The following is a 20,118-nucleotide window of genomic DNA, read 5'->3' as shown; positions in this document are numbered from 1 at the left end:
AATTTCTCTCCTGTTAGAGATGCCCCTGGTCAACTGTAAGTGCTGTTGTTGTGAAGTGGAAATGTCTAGGAGCAACAATGCTCAGACGCGAAGTGGTAGGCCACAGAAGCTCACAGAACGGGATCGCCAGGTGCTGATGCATAAAGCGTGTAAAAAATCGTCTGTCCTCGGTTGCAATACTCAGTCCGAGTTCCAAACTGCCTCTGGAAGTTGTCAGCACCCGACGTCAGCACAAGAACTGTTCATTGGAAGCTTTATGAAATGAATGTCAAAGAATGAGCAGCCCTATACGCCGCTCTGAACATTGTCATTTAACATTTACATTTAAGTCATTTAGCAGACGCTCTTATCCAGAGCGACTTACAAATTGGTGCTTTCACCTTATGACATCCAGTGGAACAGCCACTTTACAATAGTGCATCTAAATCTTTTAAGGGGGGTGAGAAGGATTACTTTATCCTATCCTAGGTATTCCTTAAAGAGGTGGGGTTTCAGGTGTCTCCGGAAGGTGGTGATTGACTCCTCTGTCCTGGCGTCGTGAGGGAGTTTGTTCCACCATTGGGGGGCCAGAGCAGCGAACAGTTTTGACTGGACTGAGCGGGAACTGTACTTCCTCAGTGGTAGGGAGGCGAGCAGGCCAGAGATGGATGAACGCAGTGCCCTTGTTTGGGTGTAGGGCCTGATCAGAGCCTGGAGGTACTGAGGTGCCGTTCCCCTCAAAGCTCCGTAGGCAAGCACCATGGTCTTGTAGCGGATGCGAGCTTCAACTGGAAGCCAGTGGAGAGAGCGGAGGAGCGGGATGACGTGAGAGAACTTGGGAAGGTTGAACACCAGACGGGCTGCGGCGTTCTGGATGAGTTGTAGGGGTTTAATGGCACAGGCAGGGAGCCCAGCCAACAGCGAGTTGCAGTAATCCAGACGGGAGATGACAAGTGCCTGGATTAGAACCTGCGCCGCTTCCTGTGTGAGGCAGGGTCGTACTCTGCGGATGTTGTAGAGCATGAACCTACAGGAACGGGCCACCGCCTTGATGTTAGTTGAGAACGACAGGGTGTTGTCCAGGATCACGCCAAGGTTCTTAGCGCTCTGGGAGGAGGACACGATGGAGTTGTCAACCGTGATGGCGAGATCATGGAACGGGCAGTCCTTCCCCGGGAGGAAGAGCAGCTCCGTCTTGCCGAGGTTCAGCTTGAGGTGGTGATCCGTCATCCACACTGATATGTCTGCCAGACATGCAGAGATGCGATTCGCCACCTGGTCATCAGAGGGGGGAAAGGAGAAGATTAATTGTGTGTCGTCTGCATTTACTTGTTGTCCACAAGTAAGTAAACGCCGGAAGACAGGGGAGCGCCATGGAGAGAGACACTGTGTACTCTGGGGTGAGACACCAAAACATGGACTGAAATGTCAACTTTTGCTCTTTAATAACTTGCATTAAGATTGTGTTTTCTACACTATATGTATTACTTGTATTGCTTTTCATTTGGTGTTACAATTACTTGTATTCTGTCAAGCTCCTTTTAACATTGATACTGTTGTGCAATTTAGATCAAATAAAACATTTCATACAGATGCATTGTTTGGTTTGCATTCATATTTTTCTCTGTCTTTAAATTTCACCCACCAATTTAAAATGCAAGAACCATATTGGGCTTATGCTCAATGTAACAAAGCCATGTTTGGTTGCATAACGCACTGTGAATATGCATCTATTGAATGGTGTTTTTGAACTGTATCCTGAAAACATCTCTGTGGTGTTCTGACGGCCCTAAATAGATTTTCCACTCTGCTAAATTCATCTCTAAGCCCCAGCAATGACCTTCAGTCCTCACCACGTGCTCTCTACACACACCTCAGTGCATCTAAACCACAAACAACCATGTCACTAAGAGCACAACTCACTCTCTTCATGAGAATAGTCTTGAAGTAAAAATAAACATCTTAGGTGAATATACTTTGAGCAGAATTTATATTGTTGAGACTGATTTCAGATATGACAATGTACACATTGTGACTGAGCAGTTTCCACAAACTATTGACAAAACGTGAACGTATAAGTGCACCTTGCAGGATTGCAATTCGTGTATCTTTCAATAGGGAGCAGCAGTGTATATGAAGGTCCCTGTGAATCAAATCGAATCAAGTGAATGGCGCCAGAGGGGATGGCTGCTGTTTTACGGGCTCCTAACCAATTGTGTTATTTTAAATCGTTTGTAACTTATTTTGTACAAAATGTTGCTGCCACCTTCTCTTATGCCCGAAAAGAGCTTCTGGATATCAGAACAGCGATTACTCACCTCGAACTGGACATAGATTTTTTATTTAATGAGTCTGACACTTAGGATATAGTGTTGCTCCCGGACAAGGCCCAAATCCCCATTATTCACATGAAGAAAATAAGGAAATACAGGGGTAGCAGATCAGGGTGCCTTGTGTGAATTTGTCAGCGAGTGGGTAACCCGCCTCTACCATACATTCTATTGGCCAACGTGCAATCACTAGAGAAAAAATTCAATGAGCATAGTGACTTTACAAATGACCTTGACTAACCTGTACCCCTGCACATTGACTCGGTACCTGTACCCCATGAATATAGCCTCGTTACTGTTATGTCATTTTCTTGTGTTTTTTAATTTAAAAAAATGTACTTTCTATTTCTTGAACTGCTTTGTTGATGTCATCCACAAAGTAGATAACCGACTTGCCAAAACTATAGCTTGCTAACAAGAAATTAGTGGAGTGGTTGAAAAACGAGTTTTAATGACTCCAACCTAAGTGTATGTAAACTTCCGACTTCAACTGTATATCGAAGTATCACTAGCCACTTTAACTATGCCACTTTGTTTACTTTGTCTACATACTCATCTCATATGTATATACTGTACTCGATACCATCTACTGTATGCTGCTCTGTACCATCACTCATTCATATATCCTTATGTACATATTCTTTATCCCCTTACACTGTGTATAAGACAGTAGTTTTGGAATTGTTAGTTAGATTACTTGTTGGTTATCACTGCATTGTCGGAACTAGAAGCACAAGCATTTCGCTACACTCGCATTAACATCTGCTAACCATGTGTATGTGACAAATAAAATTTGATTTGATTTGATTTGATTTGACTATGAAACAAATAGGACATGGCCTGCTTATGAGTTGCCATGAAAGAAAGCTAGATTAATTCAACTGAAAATGGCAAGAACAGGTGTTCGTAGCTAAATGCTTTTGGTTAGCTTGAGAATAATAATTGAGTGATTTATCATTCTATGGTATGTAATATAGTAGAATGTTATAAACCGACACTGAATCATAGGAGCTAACTACTAGCTATGTAAAAGTTGAACAGAAGAATGCCCAGTGCTGCTTACCTGAGATGCTATCATCACACAGTCCTTCTTCAAGGGGGCCGCTATGACCTCCTTTTTGCCAGAAAAAAATTACTTTTTTAAAACTTTTGATAGAAAATAAAAAAGTTTTGCTCTCGACAAAAAGACATAAATGTACCTCCATTACATTTAACAATTTGCCTGTGAACAACCACACCTTCATACAAACATGCTACTGTATGCAGAATTCCTGACGCACAACCGAAGTTGCTGCCGTATCCTGACAGCACCTCCACTAGCGAGCCACTCAGGCGCAGAATAATGACACTTGGAAGAGGGAGATGAACGAGATGGGAGTAATAATTTGTTGCAAGTTGGGGAGTGGGGCTAATAGCTGAACAACAGACTAACCCCCCCCCCCCCCCCCCCCTAATCACAGACCAGATTTTCCCTAACGACCAAGGGGTAGCTTGCTGCTCAATGTAATAAAGTACTTACTTTTCAAATAAGTTACCTTACACGTTATGTTGGCTGACAATTTGTTAGCTACGCCGTCCTTACGGACCACATAGCATATCATTACAGCAGTATGTACCAGTATGTTAGCTAACTATCTAACGTTAGTAGTTATACATCAAACTTGCCAGTATATTAACAAAATCTAACTACGCAACGTGTATTGACTTGATTATTCCCGTCATTCTTAGTTTAGCTCAAGGGTATAGTCATTGTGAGTTCTCAATGGACATTCGGGTGCTTTCGTAAATTCGCTCCGGCTATCTACACCGATTTCAGAGCACTCTTGTCTGAGTGTACTGCCAACTCTACTGTTAAGGCGGTAATAGTGATTTCCATGTACACTGCTGCATCCTATTGAAAAATAAATTAAGTGCAGTGCTTCGATCTGCGCGTATGCATTTTCACATTTTGTATTGTTTGTGAAAACGTCTCAGTTACAATGTATACATTGTCATATTTTGATTATATTTTCAACAATATCAGCTCTCTTCAAAATCTACTTAGCTAAGAAAACTTTTTTATTAGTACAGGCTTTTCTCATGAAGAGAGTGAGTTGTGCTCTTAGTGACATGGATGTTTGTGGTTTTGATGCACTGAGGTGTGTGAAGACTGGGTGATGAGGACTGATGGTCATTGCTGGGAGTTTGAGATGAGTTAAACTGAGTGTTCAATCTATTTAGGGCTGTCAGAACACCACAGAGATGTGATGTAGGATACAGCTTTAAAAATAGAGTTTTGAGACAACTGAAAGTGTTGGTCAGTAGAATGTACTCTACGCATGCTATTATAAACATCATGTAATCAGGATGCAGTGTACCTGCAAACCTACCAGTTTAACTTGAAGAATATAAGAGAAAATCTACATTTCAGCGAATTAAAGTTGTATTTGATCTAAAATGCACAACAGTAACGTAGAAAGGAGTTTGACAGAATACAAGAAATTGTAACACAATTATAATGATAAAAACACGTTCTGTAACAGAAAAAGCAACGTAAAAAATCTGAAATGTCACGTTTACATACATTTTCAGACCCTTTACTCAGTACTTTGAAGCATCTTTGGCTCTGATTACAACCTCGAGTCTTCTTGGGTATGACACTACAAGCTTGGCACACCTGTATTTGGGGAGTTTCTCCCACTCTTCTCTGCAAGTCCTCTCAAAATCTGTCAGGTTAGATGGGGTGCATTGCTGCCCAGATATTTTCATGTCTCTCCAGAGGTTTTCGATCAGATTTAAGTCTGGGTTCTGGCTGGGCCACTCACGGACATTCCGAGACTTGCCCTGAAGCCACTCCTGCGTTGTCTCGGATATGTGCTTAGGGTCGTTGCCCTGTTGGAAGGTGAATCTTCGCCCAAGTCTGAGTTCCTGAGTGTTCTGGAGCAGGTTCTCATCAAGGATCTCTCTGTACTTTGCTCCGTTCATCTTTCCCTCGATCCTGACAAGTTTCCCTGTCCCTGCCGCTGAAAACCATCCCCATCCCTTAGTAAAAGGAACATACCCATGATGGTGCGACCACCATGATTCACCATAGGGATGGTGCCAGGTTTCCTCCAGATGTGACACTTGACATTCAGGCAAAGGAATTCAATCTTGGTTTCATAAGACCACAGAATCTTGTATCTCATGGTCTGAGAGTCTTTAGGTGGCTTTTGGCAAACTCCAGGCGGGCATTCATGTGCCTTTTACTAAAGTGTGACTTCCATCTGGCCACTCTACCATAAAGGCCTGATTCGTGGAGTGCTGCAGAGATGTTTGTCCTTCTGGAGGCTTCTCCCATCTCCACAGAGAAACTCTGGAGCTCTGTCAGAGTTACCATTGGGTTCTTGGTCACCTCCCTGACCATGGCCCTTCTCCCCCGATTGCTCAGTTTGGCCAGGTGGCGAGCTCTAGGAACGAGTCTTGGTGGTTCCAAACTTATTCCATTTAAGAATGATGGAGGCCACTGTGTTCTTGGGGACCTTCAATGCAGCAGAAATGTTTTGTACCCTTCTCCAGATCTGTGCCTTGACGCAATTCTGTCCCGGAACGCTGCGGACAATACCTTTAACGCAGATGGACTCCAATCAAATTGTACAAACATCTCAAGGATGATCAATGGAAAGAGGATGCACCTGAGCTCAATTTCGAGTCAAATAGCAAAGGGTCTGAATACTTATGTAAGTAAGGTATTTATGTTTTAAATTATTTATACATTTGCATTTAGTGTACTGCCAACTCTACTGTTAAGTAGGAAGTAGGAAAACCTGCTAATTCGGCAGTGTATCAAATACTTGTTCTCCCCACTGTATATGTTGTCATTATGGGATTTTTAGAATAACGATGTAACATAACAAAATGTTGAAAAAGTCAAGGGGTGTGAAAACTTTCCAAATGCACGTTATACTGCACCAACAGTTTATTCCTATACTGTGGGCAATGATACCGCTCACCTCTGGACAGCAGAGAGGTTTTCTTGGTCATATTATACATAACACAAGCCAGGACAATGATGATGATGACACAAAGAGCCAAAGCTACACCCAGACAGTACACCAAGAGAACACGATCCTCCTTACAAACATCTGTGGAAATATAGACAGTGATAGAGGAGATTCAGGACATTTTGCTCCAACAGGCGTACCATGTTAGAAACATTTTAGAAATGTCAGAAATATCACTAACAGTCCATTTCCAGCTTGGTCCCGTTCCCAAATAGTATCTCCCCACATGAGGCCATAGCACAGTAGTCCCAGCATCAGAGAGGCTGAAGTGCCTCTTAGGGAGGTTGCAGACCCAAATCCTCTCTTCACATTCAAATCTTTAGTCTCAGTAAAGTCCTCTGTCAAGTTGTTGAAATAAAAACTATTTTAATTACCGTAATATGATGATGCGACAAAAGCAATTGAGAGATACACTTTGTCCCAGTTGTGTAACTATCACAGGGTCTGGTTGGATTACATCCTTGTTATTGGCTGTCTGAACAGGCGTAAAACATGTGATAAAAACTACAATCTAACATGTGTCCTGTGGCATACCATAGTTAGAGCAGCCCTTCAAATGATGTACAGTCAGAGTTACTGGTTTGTATTTTTTCATCATTTGGGTCGGTGGCTGAGACTACTGGTACATATGTCCTCTTTGACATACACAGGGGGTTTACATTTCTTACTTCATGTCTGTAGAAGGTAATTCAAAGCTTTCAGGAGGAAGTGAACTCTGGTGAGGTTGGCACATTTTTGACAAAATAAAGATGTGATCCTTTGATACCTGGTGCAAATAAGTGATAATAAGTAAGAAGTCATTAAACTAGGGAAAAAAAACATCTTTACTGAAATATCACACAATCATAAACGCATGTTACAGAGTTCCATGTTACAACTAGTATCATCAAAAGGAAGAATTCAGACATTTGCAAAATCATTATATACATTTTGTTGTACAATTCTACAAATATAAATGTATGCTGACAGTCAACCTCAGCCGCTATTGCTAAAGATGTGAGACTTCTTAAACCATCCTAGTATCAGCTTTCACACTTGCTGGACATTTATGCTCTGCACCTGAGAGTTTTTACATTAATATAAGGTGAAGCTAGGACCCTGCTGTCAGGATTTGGCCAGGGTTGTTCCGGTTTTTGGTCACTAGATGCCCCCATTGTGCCTTTTGACCTTTTGTTTTCCCTTGATCCCCATTATTATTTGCACCTGTGCCTCGTTTCCCCTGATTGTATTTAAACCCTTTGTTTTCCTCAGTCCTTTGCTCTGTGTTTGTATGTTAGCACCCAGCCCTAGTATTCTGTTAACTCTTGTTGATCCCGGTGGACGCTCTTGTGGAATTCTGTTTTTTGTTCTTGTTTATTTATTTTTGAGTATCTTTTGAGGCTTTTTGTGCTATACCTACCACCTTGTGGATTTACCTTTTTGTCTTGGAGGATTACCTTTGTTCTTGTGGAATTCCTTTTGAGGTTGTGGAGTTACATGTGTTCCTGAAGGACTTCACTTTTTACTACATTAAATACACCGTCTCAAGTACTGCTGTGTCTGCCTCATCTTCTGGGTTCTGCCGACTATTCGTGGCTCAGTTGGTTAAGTGACTGTTTCTCACTCCGGAGACCCGGGTTCGTAACCGGGTCCTGACAGAAACACAGAGCCAAAAATGAACCCAGAGGCAGCCAGTTCCCAGGACCTTGTTGCCATGCTGTCCCACCACCAGGAGACTGTCCAACGCCACGAAGCCGCCCTGGTTCAGCAAGAGGCCTTAATGGCTAGACATTCTCATCTTCTGTCGGAGATGCTGACTTCCATAAAGCAGATATCTGATCGACTTACCTTGGCAACAGTTCCCGTCCCAGTACCTCAGATTCACGTACCCATGGCAGTTAACCCTCTGACTGAACCTCGCCTTCCACCTCCCCAACGGTTCTCAGGTGATCCAAGTGCTTGTAAAGGGTTTCTCACCCAATGTTCTCTCTCCTTCGAGCTGCAACCCTCGTCGTTCCCCACCGACCGGTCTAAGATCGCATATATCATCACCCTGCTGTCGGAAAAAGCCCTGGCCTGGGCTACTGCTGTGTGGGATGCCCATAGTTCCTGCTGTGCCAGCTACTCTGCCTTTGCTGAGGAATTCAAACGAGTGTTTCAAGGCCCAAGCAGTGGTCCTGACTCAGCCAAACAGCTCCTGACTCTCCACCAAGGTCGGCGCAGCGTGACGGACTATGCCATCCAGTTCCGCACGGTGGCAGCAGCGAGTGGTTGGAACAACGAGGCGCTCACTGTGTGCTTTCTGAAAGGCCTTTCCGACACTATCCAAGATGAACTGGCCACTCGGGAACCACCGGACAATCTCGAGTCCCTGATCAAGTTGGCCTCACGCATTGACCAGCGTCTGAGAGAGAGAACTCAACCGTAGACCTCTATCCCCTATCAGTCCCAGCTCCGAGTCCCCACCTTTATCCTCGCTGGCTCCACCGGAACCCATGCAGATTGGACGCATCTCCCAGGCTGAGAGAGACCGCCGGATGAGGGAGCGACGCTGTCTATATTGCGGCAAACCGGGCCATTTCCGTTCCACGTGTCCCGGGCTCCAGGGAAACGCTTTGTCCCGTACAGACCGGGGGAACTGTAACGGGAAACATAACCTCCTCCCATCCGTCCAACTCCCGTCTGCTCATTCCAGTCACCCTTTCCTGGGACAACCACAAGCTTCACCTTCAAGCCTTGGTAGACTCTGGAGCCGCAGGTAACTTCATGGATGGTGTCTGGGCGAAGGAGAATGGCGTTCCCTCTGAACCTCTAAGTGACCCCATGAGGGTTACTACATTGGATGGAAGCCCTTTGGGATCTGGACTTGTCACTCATGTCACTACCTCCTTGCGACTTTCAGTTTCACAACACAAGGAATTGATGAACTTTCATTTGATCTCCTGTTCCGAGTTCCCTCTCGTCCTTGGATACCCCTGGCTTCACAGCCATAACCCTCACATCGACTGGTCTGTGGGCACTATCAAGCAGTGGGGTCCTACGTGGCAAGCTACATGTATTTTCCCGAATTCCCCTAGTTCTACTCCCGAGTCTATAGAATCCATCGACCTGACCCGAGTTCCCGAGTGTTACCATGACCTCAAACTGGTATTTAGCAAACAGAGGGCCACCATGCTACCACCCCATAGACCTTATGATTGCCCCATCGAACTGTTTCCGGGCACTTGCCCCCCCAGGGGTCGGATCTTTTCCCTATCTCCACCCGAACGAGCTGCTATGGATACCTACATCAAGGACGCTCTGGAAGCAGGCCTCATGCGTCCATCCACCTCCCGGCGGGAGCAGGGTTTTTCTTTGTGGCCAAGAAAGACGGTGGATTACGTCCTTGCATCGACTACCGGGGACTCAATGCCATAACCGTCCGTAACCGTTACCCGCTACCCCTTATGGCCACAGCCTTCGAGCTGCTCCAGGAAGCAGTTGTTTTCACTAAGCTTGACCTGCGGAACGCATACCATCTTGTGCGGATCAGACCTGGTGACGAGTGGAAGACCGCGTTCAACACGCCTACTGGTCACTATGAATACTTGGTGATGCCCTTCGGCCTGACCAACGCCCCAGCGGTGTTCCAAGCGCTCATAAACGATGTGCTTAGGGATATGCTTAACATATTTGTGTTTGTTTACTTGGATGACATCCTCATCTTTTCGAGCTCTCTTCAAGAACACACAAAGCATGTCAGACAAGTACTCAAACGCCTCCTAGACAGCCATCTGTACGTTAAGCCGGAAAAATGTGAATTCCATTCATCCCGAGTACAATTCCTGGGATTTGTAGTGGAACCCGGTCGAGTCCAAATGGACCCCAGGAAGGTAGGGGCGGTAGCGGATTGGCCCACCCCCAAATCCGTTAAGGAAGTTCAGCGTTTCCTGGGCTTCACAAACTTTTACCTCAAGTTCATCAAGAACTTCAGCTTGGTGGCAGCCCCTCTCTCAGCTTTAACCAAGGGTGGCAATGCAAGGTTTTTGTGGGGAAGAGAAGCTGAGACGGCCTTCCAAGGACTCAAGCAGCGCGTCCTCTCTGCTCCCATCCTGATACTACCGACTACAGATGAACCGTTTGTGGTGGAGGTAGACGCCTCAGAGGTTTGTGTTGGAGCTGTCCTGTCTCAGAGGGGTGAAGACAAGAAGCTTCATCCGTGCGCTTTCTTCTCACACCGGCTTACCCCGGCTGAGGAGGAACTACGATGTGGGGATCGTGAACTCCTAGCGGTTAAGATGGCATTGAAGGAATGGAGACACTGGCTCGAGGGGCTTCTCACCCGTTTCAAGTGCTTACGGACCACAAAAATCTGGAGTATATCCAGCAGGCGAAGCGGTTGAACTCTAGACAAGCTAGATGGTCTCTTTTCTTCAATCGATTCCAGTTTATCCTCACCTATCGGCCCGGATCGAAGAATCTCAAACCGGATGCCCTGTCCCGAGTCTACGCTCCTGCCATTCGAGATGACACGGACATGCCTGTCCTTCCTGCTGCTATGATCGTGGCTCCGATTTCGTGGCAAGTTGAGGATACCGTGAGACGAGCTCAAGCTATCGAACCGGACCCGAAAGGGGGTCCTGCCAATCGGTTGTTTGTCCCCAAGGCAGTGAGGACTCAGGTCCTTCTGTGGGGGCACTCCTCTCGCCTCACCTGTCACCCGGGCGTAGGTCGCACCTTGGAGTTCATCCAGCGTAAGTTCTGGTGGCCTACCATAAGAAGACGTTGCCTCTTTCGTCAATGCCTGCCCCGTGTGCTGCCAGGGCAAATCTTCTCACCTCCGCCCTCAAGGACTCCTTTACCTATTCCCCACAGACCCTGGTCCCATATCTCGTTGGACTTTATTACTGGCCTTCCTCCATCCCATGGCAATACTACTATCCTAGTCATAATCGACAGGTTTTCAAAGGCGGCCAGGTTCGTCCCTCTGACTAAGTTACCTTCTGCCAAGGAGACGGCTGAGTTGGTAATTAATCATGTGTTCCGAGTCTTCGGCATTCCTCAAGATATGGTTTCTGACAGAGGTCCCCAGTTCGCCTCAAGGTTTTGGAAGGCCTTCTGCCAACTCATGGGTGCTTCTGCCAGTCTATCTTCAGGGTACCATCCGGAGTCCAACGGCCAAACAGAGAGGATGAATCAAGAGCTGGAAGCCACCCTCCGATGTATGACTCGTAACAACCCGTCCACATGGTCGTCCTTCATTGTTTGGGCCGAATACGCGCACAACACCTTGCGCTCCTCCTCCACTGGTATGTCCCCGCACGAGTGTCAGTTTGGCTATGCCCCTCCATTGTTCCCAGACCAGGAGGCAGAAGTCAGAGTGCCTTCAGCCTTGAAGTTCGTCAGACGCTGTCGGCTTATGTGGAGGAAGACCCGTCTTAATCTTATGCGTTCCTCACAGAGGTACCAACAACAAGCCAACAGACGTCGCCGTCCCGGGCCTACCCTGCGCCCCGGCCAGAGAGTCTGGCTCTCCACAAGAGACTTACCACTACGGGTGGAGTCTCGCAAGCTGTCCCAAAAATACATCGGTCACTTTAAGGTTGCCAGGAGAGTTAACCCAGTTTCTTATCGCCTACACTTACCCAGATCCCTTAAGATTAATCCCACATTTCACATTTCCTTATTAAAACCTGTTGTTTTTTCTCCCCTTGTCCCGGCAGACAGACCTCCCCCTCCGCCTCGTGTCATTGGAGGCCAGCCGGCTTATACCGTCCATCGGATACTGGATTCCCGCCGGGTGCAGCGGTCCTGGCAGTATCTGGTGGACTGGGAAGGCTACGGTCCCGAGGAGCGCTCCTGGGTTCCTGCCAAAGACATACTGGACCCTGACCTCATTCGTCAGTTCAGGGCTCTCCACCCTGAGAGAGCTGGTAGGAACGTCAGGAGCCGTTCCTAGGGGGGGGATTCTGTCAGGATTTGGCCAGGGTTGTTCCGGTTTTTGGTCACTACATGCCCCCATTGTGCCTTTTGACCTTTTGTTTTCCCTTGATCCCCATTATTATTTGCACCTGTGCCTCGTTTCCCCTGATTGTATTTAAACCCTTTGTTTTCCTCAGTCCTTTGCTCTGTGTTTGTATGTTAGCACCCAGCCCTAGTATTCTGTTAACTCTTGTTGATCCCGGTGGACGCTCTTGTGGAATTGTGTTTTTTGTTCTTGTTTATTTATTTTTGAGTATCTTTTGAGGCTTTTTGTGCTATACCTACCACCTTGTGGATTTACCTTTTTGTCTTGGAGGATTACCTTTGTTCTTGTGGAATTCCTTTTGAGGTTGTGGAGTTACATGTGTTCCAGAAGGACTTCACTTTTTACTACATTAAATACACCGTCTCAAGTACTGCTGTGTCTGCCTCATCTTCTGGGTTCTGCCGACTATTCGTGGCTCAGTTGGTTAAGTGACTGTTTCTCACTCTGGAGACCCGGGTTCGTAACCGGGTCCTGACACCTGCAATAGCATCCTACAATAAATGAGATATGTATTTAATAGTCAGATCACACTGGCTCTGTCAGGATCAAAGTGGAGTTCAGAGGAGGGGTGGGGCTTAACATAGAATAATGCTGATTGAATGACCCTCATATGTCACATCCTGTCTTGATTACTTACACCAGAGTAGATGGTTTCTTCCTCTCTCTGTTCTCTCCTCCGTCTCCTGGGCTTGTTCCTCTTCTTGTCACTGATCTTCAGGGCATCATAATCACCGTTTAGCTATGTGGATAAAACAAGGATTCAGAGTATGGGTGAAATCTAATGCTGTAGTATATTGCTATAATACTATTTCCCTGTCTCATCCTACTAACCTGTTGGCATGAAGCTTCCCATACTGGCTTCGCTGAGAAGGGGTCACCGCAAAAAAAAAAGACTAAATGTTTTAAACATTTGAAACCTCTTTTTTTTTTTACAAATTAAAAGGCATACTACCAAGTCTTAAGTTCTTATTTGTTAAATAACAGAGTACCTGTAAATAGGTTGCTGTGTGTTTGAGCGGTTGTTAGTGGCATGAGAAGAGAAAAATACTGTTCATCACTGGAACATAAAGATGCCTGAGTATGGCCTAAATAAATACCTTCGCTTTTTCATGTCTACTTCCGTTCCTCACCTCCGTTGTTCGACGTCGCTGGTTTAGTAACCACCAGTCCTGGCATTCAACATTATGCACACCTGGACTCCATCACTTCACTGATTACCTCCCCTATATCTGTCAGTCCCCTAGTTCCCGTCCCCAGGCAGTTCTTAAACTGACTTGCATAGTTAAATAAAGGTTAAATAAAATAAAGGTTTTGACTGTGTTTCATGTCTATACGCTACTTGTGTTTGTTATATTGTTCTATGTTCCATTTATTATTAAACTCACCAGCTGCACTTGTTTTCCGACTCCCAGTGTATACATTACAGAATACGGCCTCAACAAATGGAAGCATCAGGTAATCAGGACATCTCCCAAATGGTTGAAGAACAGGGATACCTACTTCTTCAACACCACAACCAGCTGGTGAAACTGGGGAAGACTATGGAAGAGGTTCTTCGCAGTCTTCCCGAGAAGCGTTGCCTTCATCTAGCAGACAATACTCTGACACCAGTCGACCCAGTGAGACAGCACACCAGTCCACTCAGCAGTCCACCCAGGTCAATAATGACCGTCTGTCCTTCCCGGATTAATATGATGGAACCCCATCTCAGTGCCGTGGCTTCCTACTCCAGTGCTCCCTCTATTTTGTGCACCAGATGAGAGCTCCCACCACTGAGAGGTCCAAGGTTGCCACGGTTATTTCTCTGCTGACTGGGAGAGTGTTGGAGTGGGCTACGGCCGCCTGGGAGAGAGGAGAGGAGGAGATGGATTCATATGAGGGGTTCATGGCTCTATTCAGAGGTATCTTTGCTCATCCACCGGAGGGAGTGCAGAGAGGGGGGTGAGCGCCTAGTCCAACTGGGGCAGGATGACCAGACCGCTGCTGAGTACCCACTCACCTTCTGGACTGTAACAGCATCCAGCTGATGGAATGAGCCAGCAGTTCGTATGCTATTCAAAAGAGGACTGCACGAGGAGGTCCAGACGGATCTGGCATGTCGCGATGACAACCTCTCCATGGACACACCCATCGTGATGGCCATCCGTCTGGATAACCTACTTCGGGAGCATCAGTACCCTCATCGGTGACCCTCAACGCTCGGTGACCCTCAACGCTCGGTGACCATTCTGTAGCAGAGCCTGAGCCCATGGAGGTAGTGGTCACACACTTCCCCGTGGCTGAACGACGCAGATGGAAACAGCTGGGGCTCTGTCCCTATTGTGGTCAAGGAAGGCTCCAGCTTCAGCAGTGTCTGGTACGTCCTCCACAAGAGCAGAAGGACAGTCATCTTCCACCCCCTGGGGCAGGTGTGATTACCCTCATCATTTTCTGCCATTCCCTTTTTAGTGTTGATCACACTAACTGGCTGTCCCTCAGGTACCGTTTCTACAGCGCTAGCGGATTCTGGTTCCACGGGGAACTTTATTGACCGGACCTTTACCACCTCTCTAATATCACCTCATACACATTCTCTTCTCCGTTTCGGGTCCAATCCCTTGAAACTCGACCACTAGGATCACATCACCACACCACTCACCCTCACCTTGGAGTCCATTCATCAGCAGAATACTCCCTTCCTCATCACGAGTGCACCAGATCACAAGATAAAACTCAGCCTCCCTTGGCTCCAACGCCATAACCCCTCATGGTCGAGGATGAAAATCACGGACTGGTCAGCCAAATGCCAGAGGACCTGCTTTCCCGTTCCATCTCGCATCGTATTCCCTGTGGTCTGGGACATAGATGTAGATTTTCGCCAGGCTCTGGAGCGGGAACCCACACCCACTAATTGTCCTCCTTAGCGAATATACGATATGGGATAAGGGAGTGGCTGTTGACTTGGGCACACACAGCTGTCGTCGCTGGATATCCTGGGATCACCCGTACTATTCAATCTATCTCCGATAAGTATTGGTGGTCCAACTTGGCACAGGATGTTATTTGTTACATCAACTCAAATCAAATCAAATCAAATTTTATTTGTCACATACACATGGTTAGCAGATGTTAATGCGAGTGTAGCGAAATGCTTGTGCTTCTAGTTCCGACAATGCAGTGATAACCAACAAGTAATCTAACTAACAATTCCAAAACTACTGTCTTATACACAGTGTAAGGGGATAAAGAATATGTACATAAGGATATATGAATGAGTGATGGTACAGAGCAGCATACAGTAGATGGTATCGAGTACAGTATATACATATGAGATGAGAATGTAGACAAAGTAAACAAAGTGGCATAGTTAAAGTGGCTAGTGATACATGTATTACATAAGGATGCAGTCGATGATGTAGAGTACAGTATATACGTATACATATGAGATGAATAATGTAGGGTAAGTAACATTATATAAGGTAGCATTGTTTAAAGTGGCTAGTGATATATTTACAACATTTCCCATCAATTCCCATTATTAAAGTGGCTGGAGTTGGGTCAGTGTCAATGACAGTGTGTTGGCAGCAGCCACTCAATGTTAGTGGTGGCTGTTTAACAGTCTGATGGCCTTGAGATAGAAGCTGTTTTTCAGTCTCTCGGTCCCAGCTTTGATGCACCTGTACTGACCTCGCCTTCTGGATGATAGCGGGGTGAACAGGCAGTGGTTCGGGTGGTTGATGTCCTTGATGATCTTTATGGCCTTCCTGTAACATCGGGTGGTGTAGGTGTCCTGGAGGGCAGGTAGTTTGCCCCCGGTGATGCGTTGTGCAGACCTCACTACCCTCTGGAGAGCCTTATGGTTGAGGGCGGAGCAGTTGCCGTACCAGGCGGTGATACAGCCCGCCAGGATGCTCTCGATTGTGCATCTGTAGAAGTTTGTGAGTGCTTTTGGTGACAAGCCGAATTTCTTCAGCCTCCTGAGGTTGAAGAGGCGCTGCTGCGCCTTCTTCACGACGCTGTCAGTGTGAGTGGACCAATTCAGTTTGTCTGTGATGTGTATGCCGAGGAACTTAAAACTTGCTACCCTCTCCACTACTGTTCCATCGATGTGGATAGGGGGGTGTTCCCTCTGCTGTTTCCTGAAGTCCACAATCATCTCCTTAGTTTTGTTGACGTTGAGTGTGAGGTTATTTTCCTGACACCACACTACGAGGGCCCTCACCTCCTCCCTGTAGGCCGTCTCGTCGTTGTTGGTAATCAAGCCTACCACTGTTGTGTCGTCCGCAAACTTGATGATTGAGTTGGAGGCGTGCGTGGCCACGCAGTCGTGGGTGAACAGGGAGTACAGGAGAGGGCTCAGAACGCACCCTTGTGGGGCCCCCGTGTTGAGGATCAGCGGGGAGGAGATGTTGTTGCCTACCCTCACCACCTGGGGCGGCCCGTCAGGAAGTCCAGTACCCAGTTGCACAGGGCGGGGTCGAGACCCAGGGTCTCGAGCTTGATGACGAGCTTGGAGGGTACTATGGTGTTGAATGCCGAGCTGTAGTCGATGAACAGCATTCTCACATAGGTATTCCTCTTGTCCAGGTGGGTTAGGGCAGTGTGCAGTGTGGTTGAGATTGCATCGTCTGTGGACCTATTTGGGCGGAAAGCAAATTGGAGTGGGTCTAGGGTGTCAGGTAGGGTGGAGGTGATATGGTCCTTGACTAGTCTCTCAAAGCACTTCATGATGACGGAAGTGAGTGCTATGGGGCGGTAGTCTTTTAGCTCAGTTACCTTAGCTTTCTTGGGAACAGGAACAATGGTGGCCCTCTTGAAGCATGTGGGAACAGCAGACTGGTATAGGGATTGATTGAATATGTCCGTAAACACACCGGCCAGCTGGTCTGCGCATGCTCTGAGGGCGCGGCTGGGGATGCCGTCTGGGCCTGCAGCCTTGCGAGGGTTAACGCGTTTAAATGTCTTACTCACCTCGGCTGCAGTGAAGGAGAGACCGCATGTTTTCGTTGCAGGCCGTGTCAGTGGCACTGTATTGTCCTCAAAGTGGGCAAAAAAGTTATTTAGTCTGCCTGGGAGCAAGACATCCTGGTCCGTGACTGGGCTGGGTTTCTTCTTGTAGTCCTGTTCTGTGTGTGCTCAAACTAAGTCCCCCGGCACACTGATGTAGATTTTCGCCAGGCTCTGGAGCGGGAAACCACACCCACTAATTGTCCTCCTTAGCGCATATACGATACGGGATAAGGGAGTGGCTGTTGACTTGGGCACACAGAGCTGTCATCGCTGGATATCCTGGGATCACCCGTACTATTCAATCTATCTCCGATAAGTATTGGTGGTCCAACTTGGCACAGGATGTTATTTGTTACATCAACTCCTGTTCTGTGTGTGCTCAAACTAAGTACCCCCGGCACACTCCTGCAGGGAAGCTCCTTCCCCTTCACGTGCCTCAGCATCCCTGGTCTCATCTGTCCATTGACGTTGTTACTTTGTTATCTCCCCTCCTCTGATGGTTTCACCACCATTCTGGTGGTTGTAGACAGATTTTCAATATCATGCCAAAAGGGGGAGTGGGCTAGATTCCTTCCCTGGGCTTAGTCACTTCCAATGTGTCCTGTGTTATCAACCGGCCCTGGCTCCGTAGACTCCGAGCCAGACCAATGCCCCAGTGGTGGACAACTGGTTCCGGTGCGCAGAGGATGTTTGGAGTGATGCTCATGTGATGGTCCAACTTGCCGTCGTCGCCAGAAGGAGCAGGCGGATCGCCACCGCAGTAAGGTGCCCATGTTCCATCCTGGTGATTGCGTCTGGGTTTCCACCAGGACCTTCCCACTCCACATGCCCTGCAAGATGCAGAGCCCCCGGTTTGTGGGGCCGTTCAAGGATCTCCGGAAGTTCAACAAGGTGACATATAGGTTACAGCTTCCCAGTGACTACCGTATCTCACCTTCGTTTCATGTCTTCCTTTTCAGGCCGGTGTTTCCTGGTCCCTTGGCTGACGCTGTCCCCCCACGACACCCCTCCGCCAATAACTGGTGTTTGAGATGCACATGAAAAAAACACTATATTTTCTGCATTTTATTACATTTACCAAATGCCTCTAGTAAGCACTTTAAATGTATAAAGAACATGTATAACATTAGTCAATTGAGCTAGATGTTACTGACATGCTTTCCAGATCAAAGAAAGGTGAGGAGTTTAATCATTTTGGTTGCTCCTTCACTGGACGAGACTGACCTGTGTAAAATACAGTCGCTCTACAGAAAGGAATGGAAACTTGTGTTTGCGTTCACTGGTTGATTTCAGGTAACGTCGGATTTTGATGGTCAAATTTGATTAGCTGAACACTCGATAGGCCGCCTAGTAGACCATGAATAGAACAAACACTATCCTTTCATGTTGTTCTACAGCTTGATTCTGTAATGCACTACTTTATCTCATAGCAAGTTTGAATATGTCGATGTTCCGTTTTTTTGTTGATTTTTTAAAATGTCACTACTCTGGATTTATCCTTTATTAGGCAAAACTATGCTCACACTGTCTACAATACTATGTACTGCAGCTGGCCAACAGAGGGCTTGTCCATCCAAAGTAAGGGACACAACAGCAACAGAGACACAACAACACAACAGCAACATCTGACTGACACCGCGGAGACATCCTGCTGAAACCACATAGAGAGAGACAGAGAGAGAAAGACATAGAGGGTCCTGTGCAGAAGGCCAACAGGCCTTAACAAAGTGTAGATAGCTACAGCCTTGTGTATTCTTCATAGCAGACCACAGAAAACCTGTACATATGTTGCTGTGTATGTAAGGGGGTGTGTGGCATGCAATCTGTAGGCCTATGTCTTAAAGAGAAAACAAGGAAGAAAACCTACACTAACTGGCCTGTCCTCCTTCTGTGGTGGGGGCTGTTATGCCACTTTCACTATGAGTAATTATGTTTAAAGGGGCCTACGTTATTCACTGTAACGTGATGCAAGGGACTACCTGACTTCACATAAATGTGAAGACATTGACCTTTACACTGTAAGCACTAAGACCATTGTTGCACTAAGGGGCGTGAATAGTACGGTGGCCCTGAGAGGAAAAGTAGAGTACAGTGTGTTGCTGCAGGTCAGTCTTCCTGTGTTAAAGGTCTATGAAAGGTACATTTCCAAAAGTGTAAGGTCACTGTAACACCCTCCACTATGACCACAGAGGTGTGTGAACAGAATGCATTGAGTTCAACTTATTCAAATTAATTAGGTTTAACCACTGGAAATGCTTTCTTTTTTCTTGACAAATGCAAATCAACCATAAAAAAAAGTTTGACAGAGAAGTTAAACATGAAATTATTTATACTTTTAATTACATTTAAAAAAAGATTTAACAACTGTTTTCATCACATTTCTTCAGCATATCCATTCAAAGAAATAGCTAACGAAGCTAGAGCTAGTTAAAGAGTGTCTACTGTCTAATTCCAGAGTACATGACCACCGTCTCTTCCTCCATGTTTCCTCTCTGTCTTCTAGACCTGTTCTTCTTGTTGCTCAGAGGCAGAGAAACGTAATGGAGACTGTCTGCATCTTGGCTCTGTGAAGAACAAAATAGTTTTTTGACATTAAATGTATTACTTTGTGCACAATTTGGTTTTGCAAGCCAAGTGTGAAAGTTTGTATTTGTACAAGACATGCAACATAAACTTTTTTCTGCTTACACTTGCATCTGACCGGGAAACTGAAGGACCTCTTGTCTGAGAGACCAGTTCTGAGAAAAAAGACACAAAACACTATAGATACTGCCACATCTTCCAGTTTTTCTACATATAGAGATGGTGACAT

At 46.3% G+C, this 20,118-nt stretch overlaps 2 protein-coding genes across 5 annotated transcripts in view; both read right to left on the bottom strand.

Moving 5' to 3' along the window:
- Positions 1 to 20,118, bottom strand: part of LOC115138025 (uncharacterized) — a 96,911-nt gene that overhangs the window by 32,312 nt on the left and 44,481 nt on the right. The gene's annotated exons all lie outside the window — the stretch shown is intronic.
- Positions 1 to 20,118, bottom strand: part of LOC115138018 (uncharacterized) — a 47,994-nt gene that overhangs the window by 26,581 nt on the left and 1,295 nt on the right. For 2 of the 3 annotated variants that reach the window (XM_065025426.1, XM_065025427.1), the window contains exons 5-6: positions 19,995 to 20,044; positions 19,618 to 19,870 (exon numbers count right to left, since the gene is read on the bottom strand). The exons of the other annotated variant lie outside the window; for it this stretch is intronic. In XM_065025426.1, coding sequence (XP_064881498.1) covers positions 19,745 to 19,870; positions 19,995 to 20,044 — 176 coding nt within the window. In that variant the 3' untranslated portion in view covers positions 19,618 to 19,744. Of the gene's footprint in view, positions 1 to 19,617; positions 19,871 to 19,994; positions 20,045 to 20,118 lie in introns of those variants that run through there. 3 annotated transcript variants of the gene reach the window in all.

Source organism: Oncorhynchus nerka, linkage group LG12 (assembly GCF_034236695.1).
Source record: "Oncorhynchus nerka isolate Pitt River linkage group LG12, Oner_Uvic_2.0, whole genome shotgun sequence".
NCBI lineage: Eukaryota > Metazoa > Chordata > Actinopteri > Salmoniformes > Salmonidae > Oncorhynchus > Oncorhynchus nerka.
This window is presented reverse-complemented; position numbering and strand designations above follow the sequence as displayed.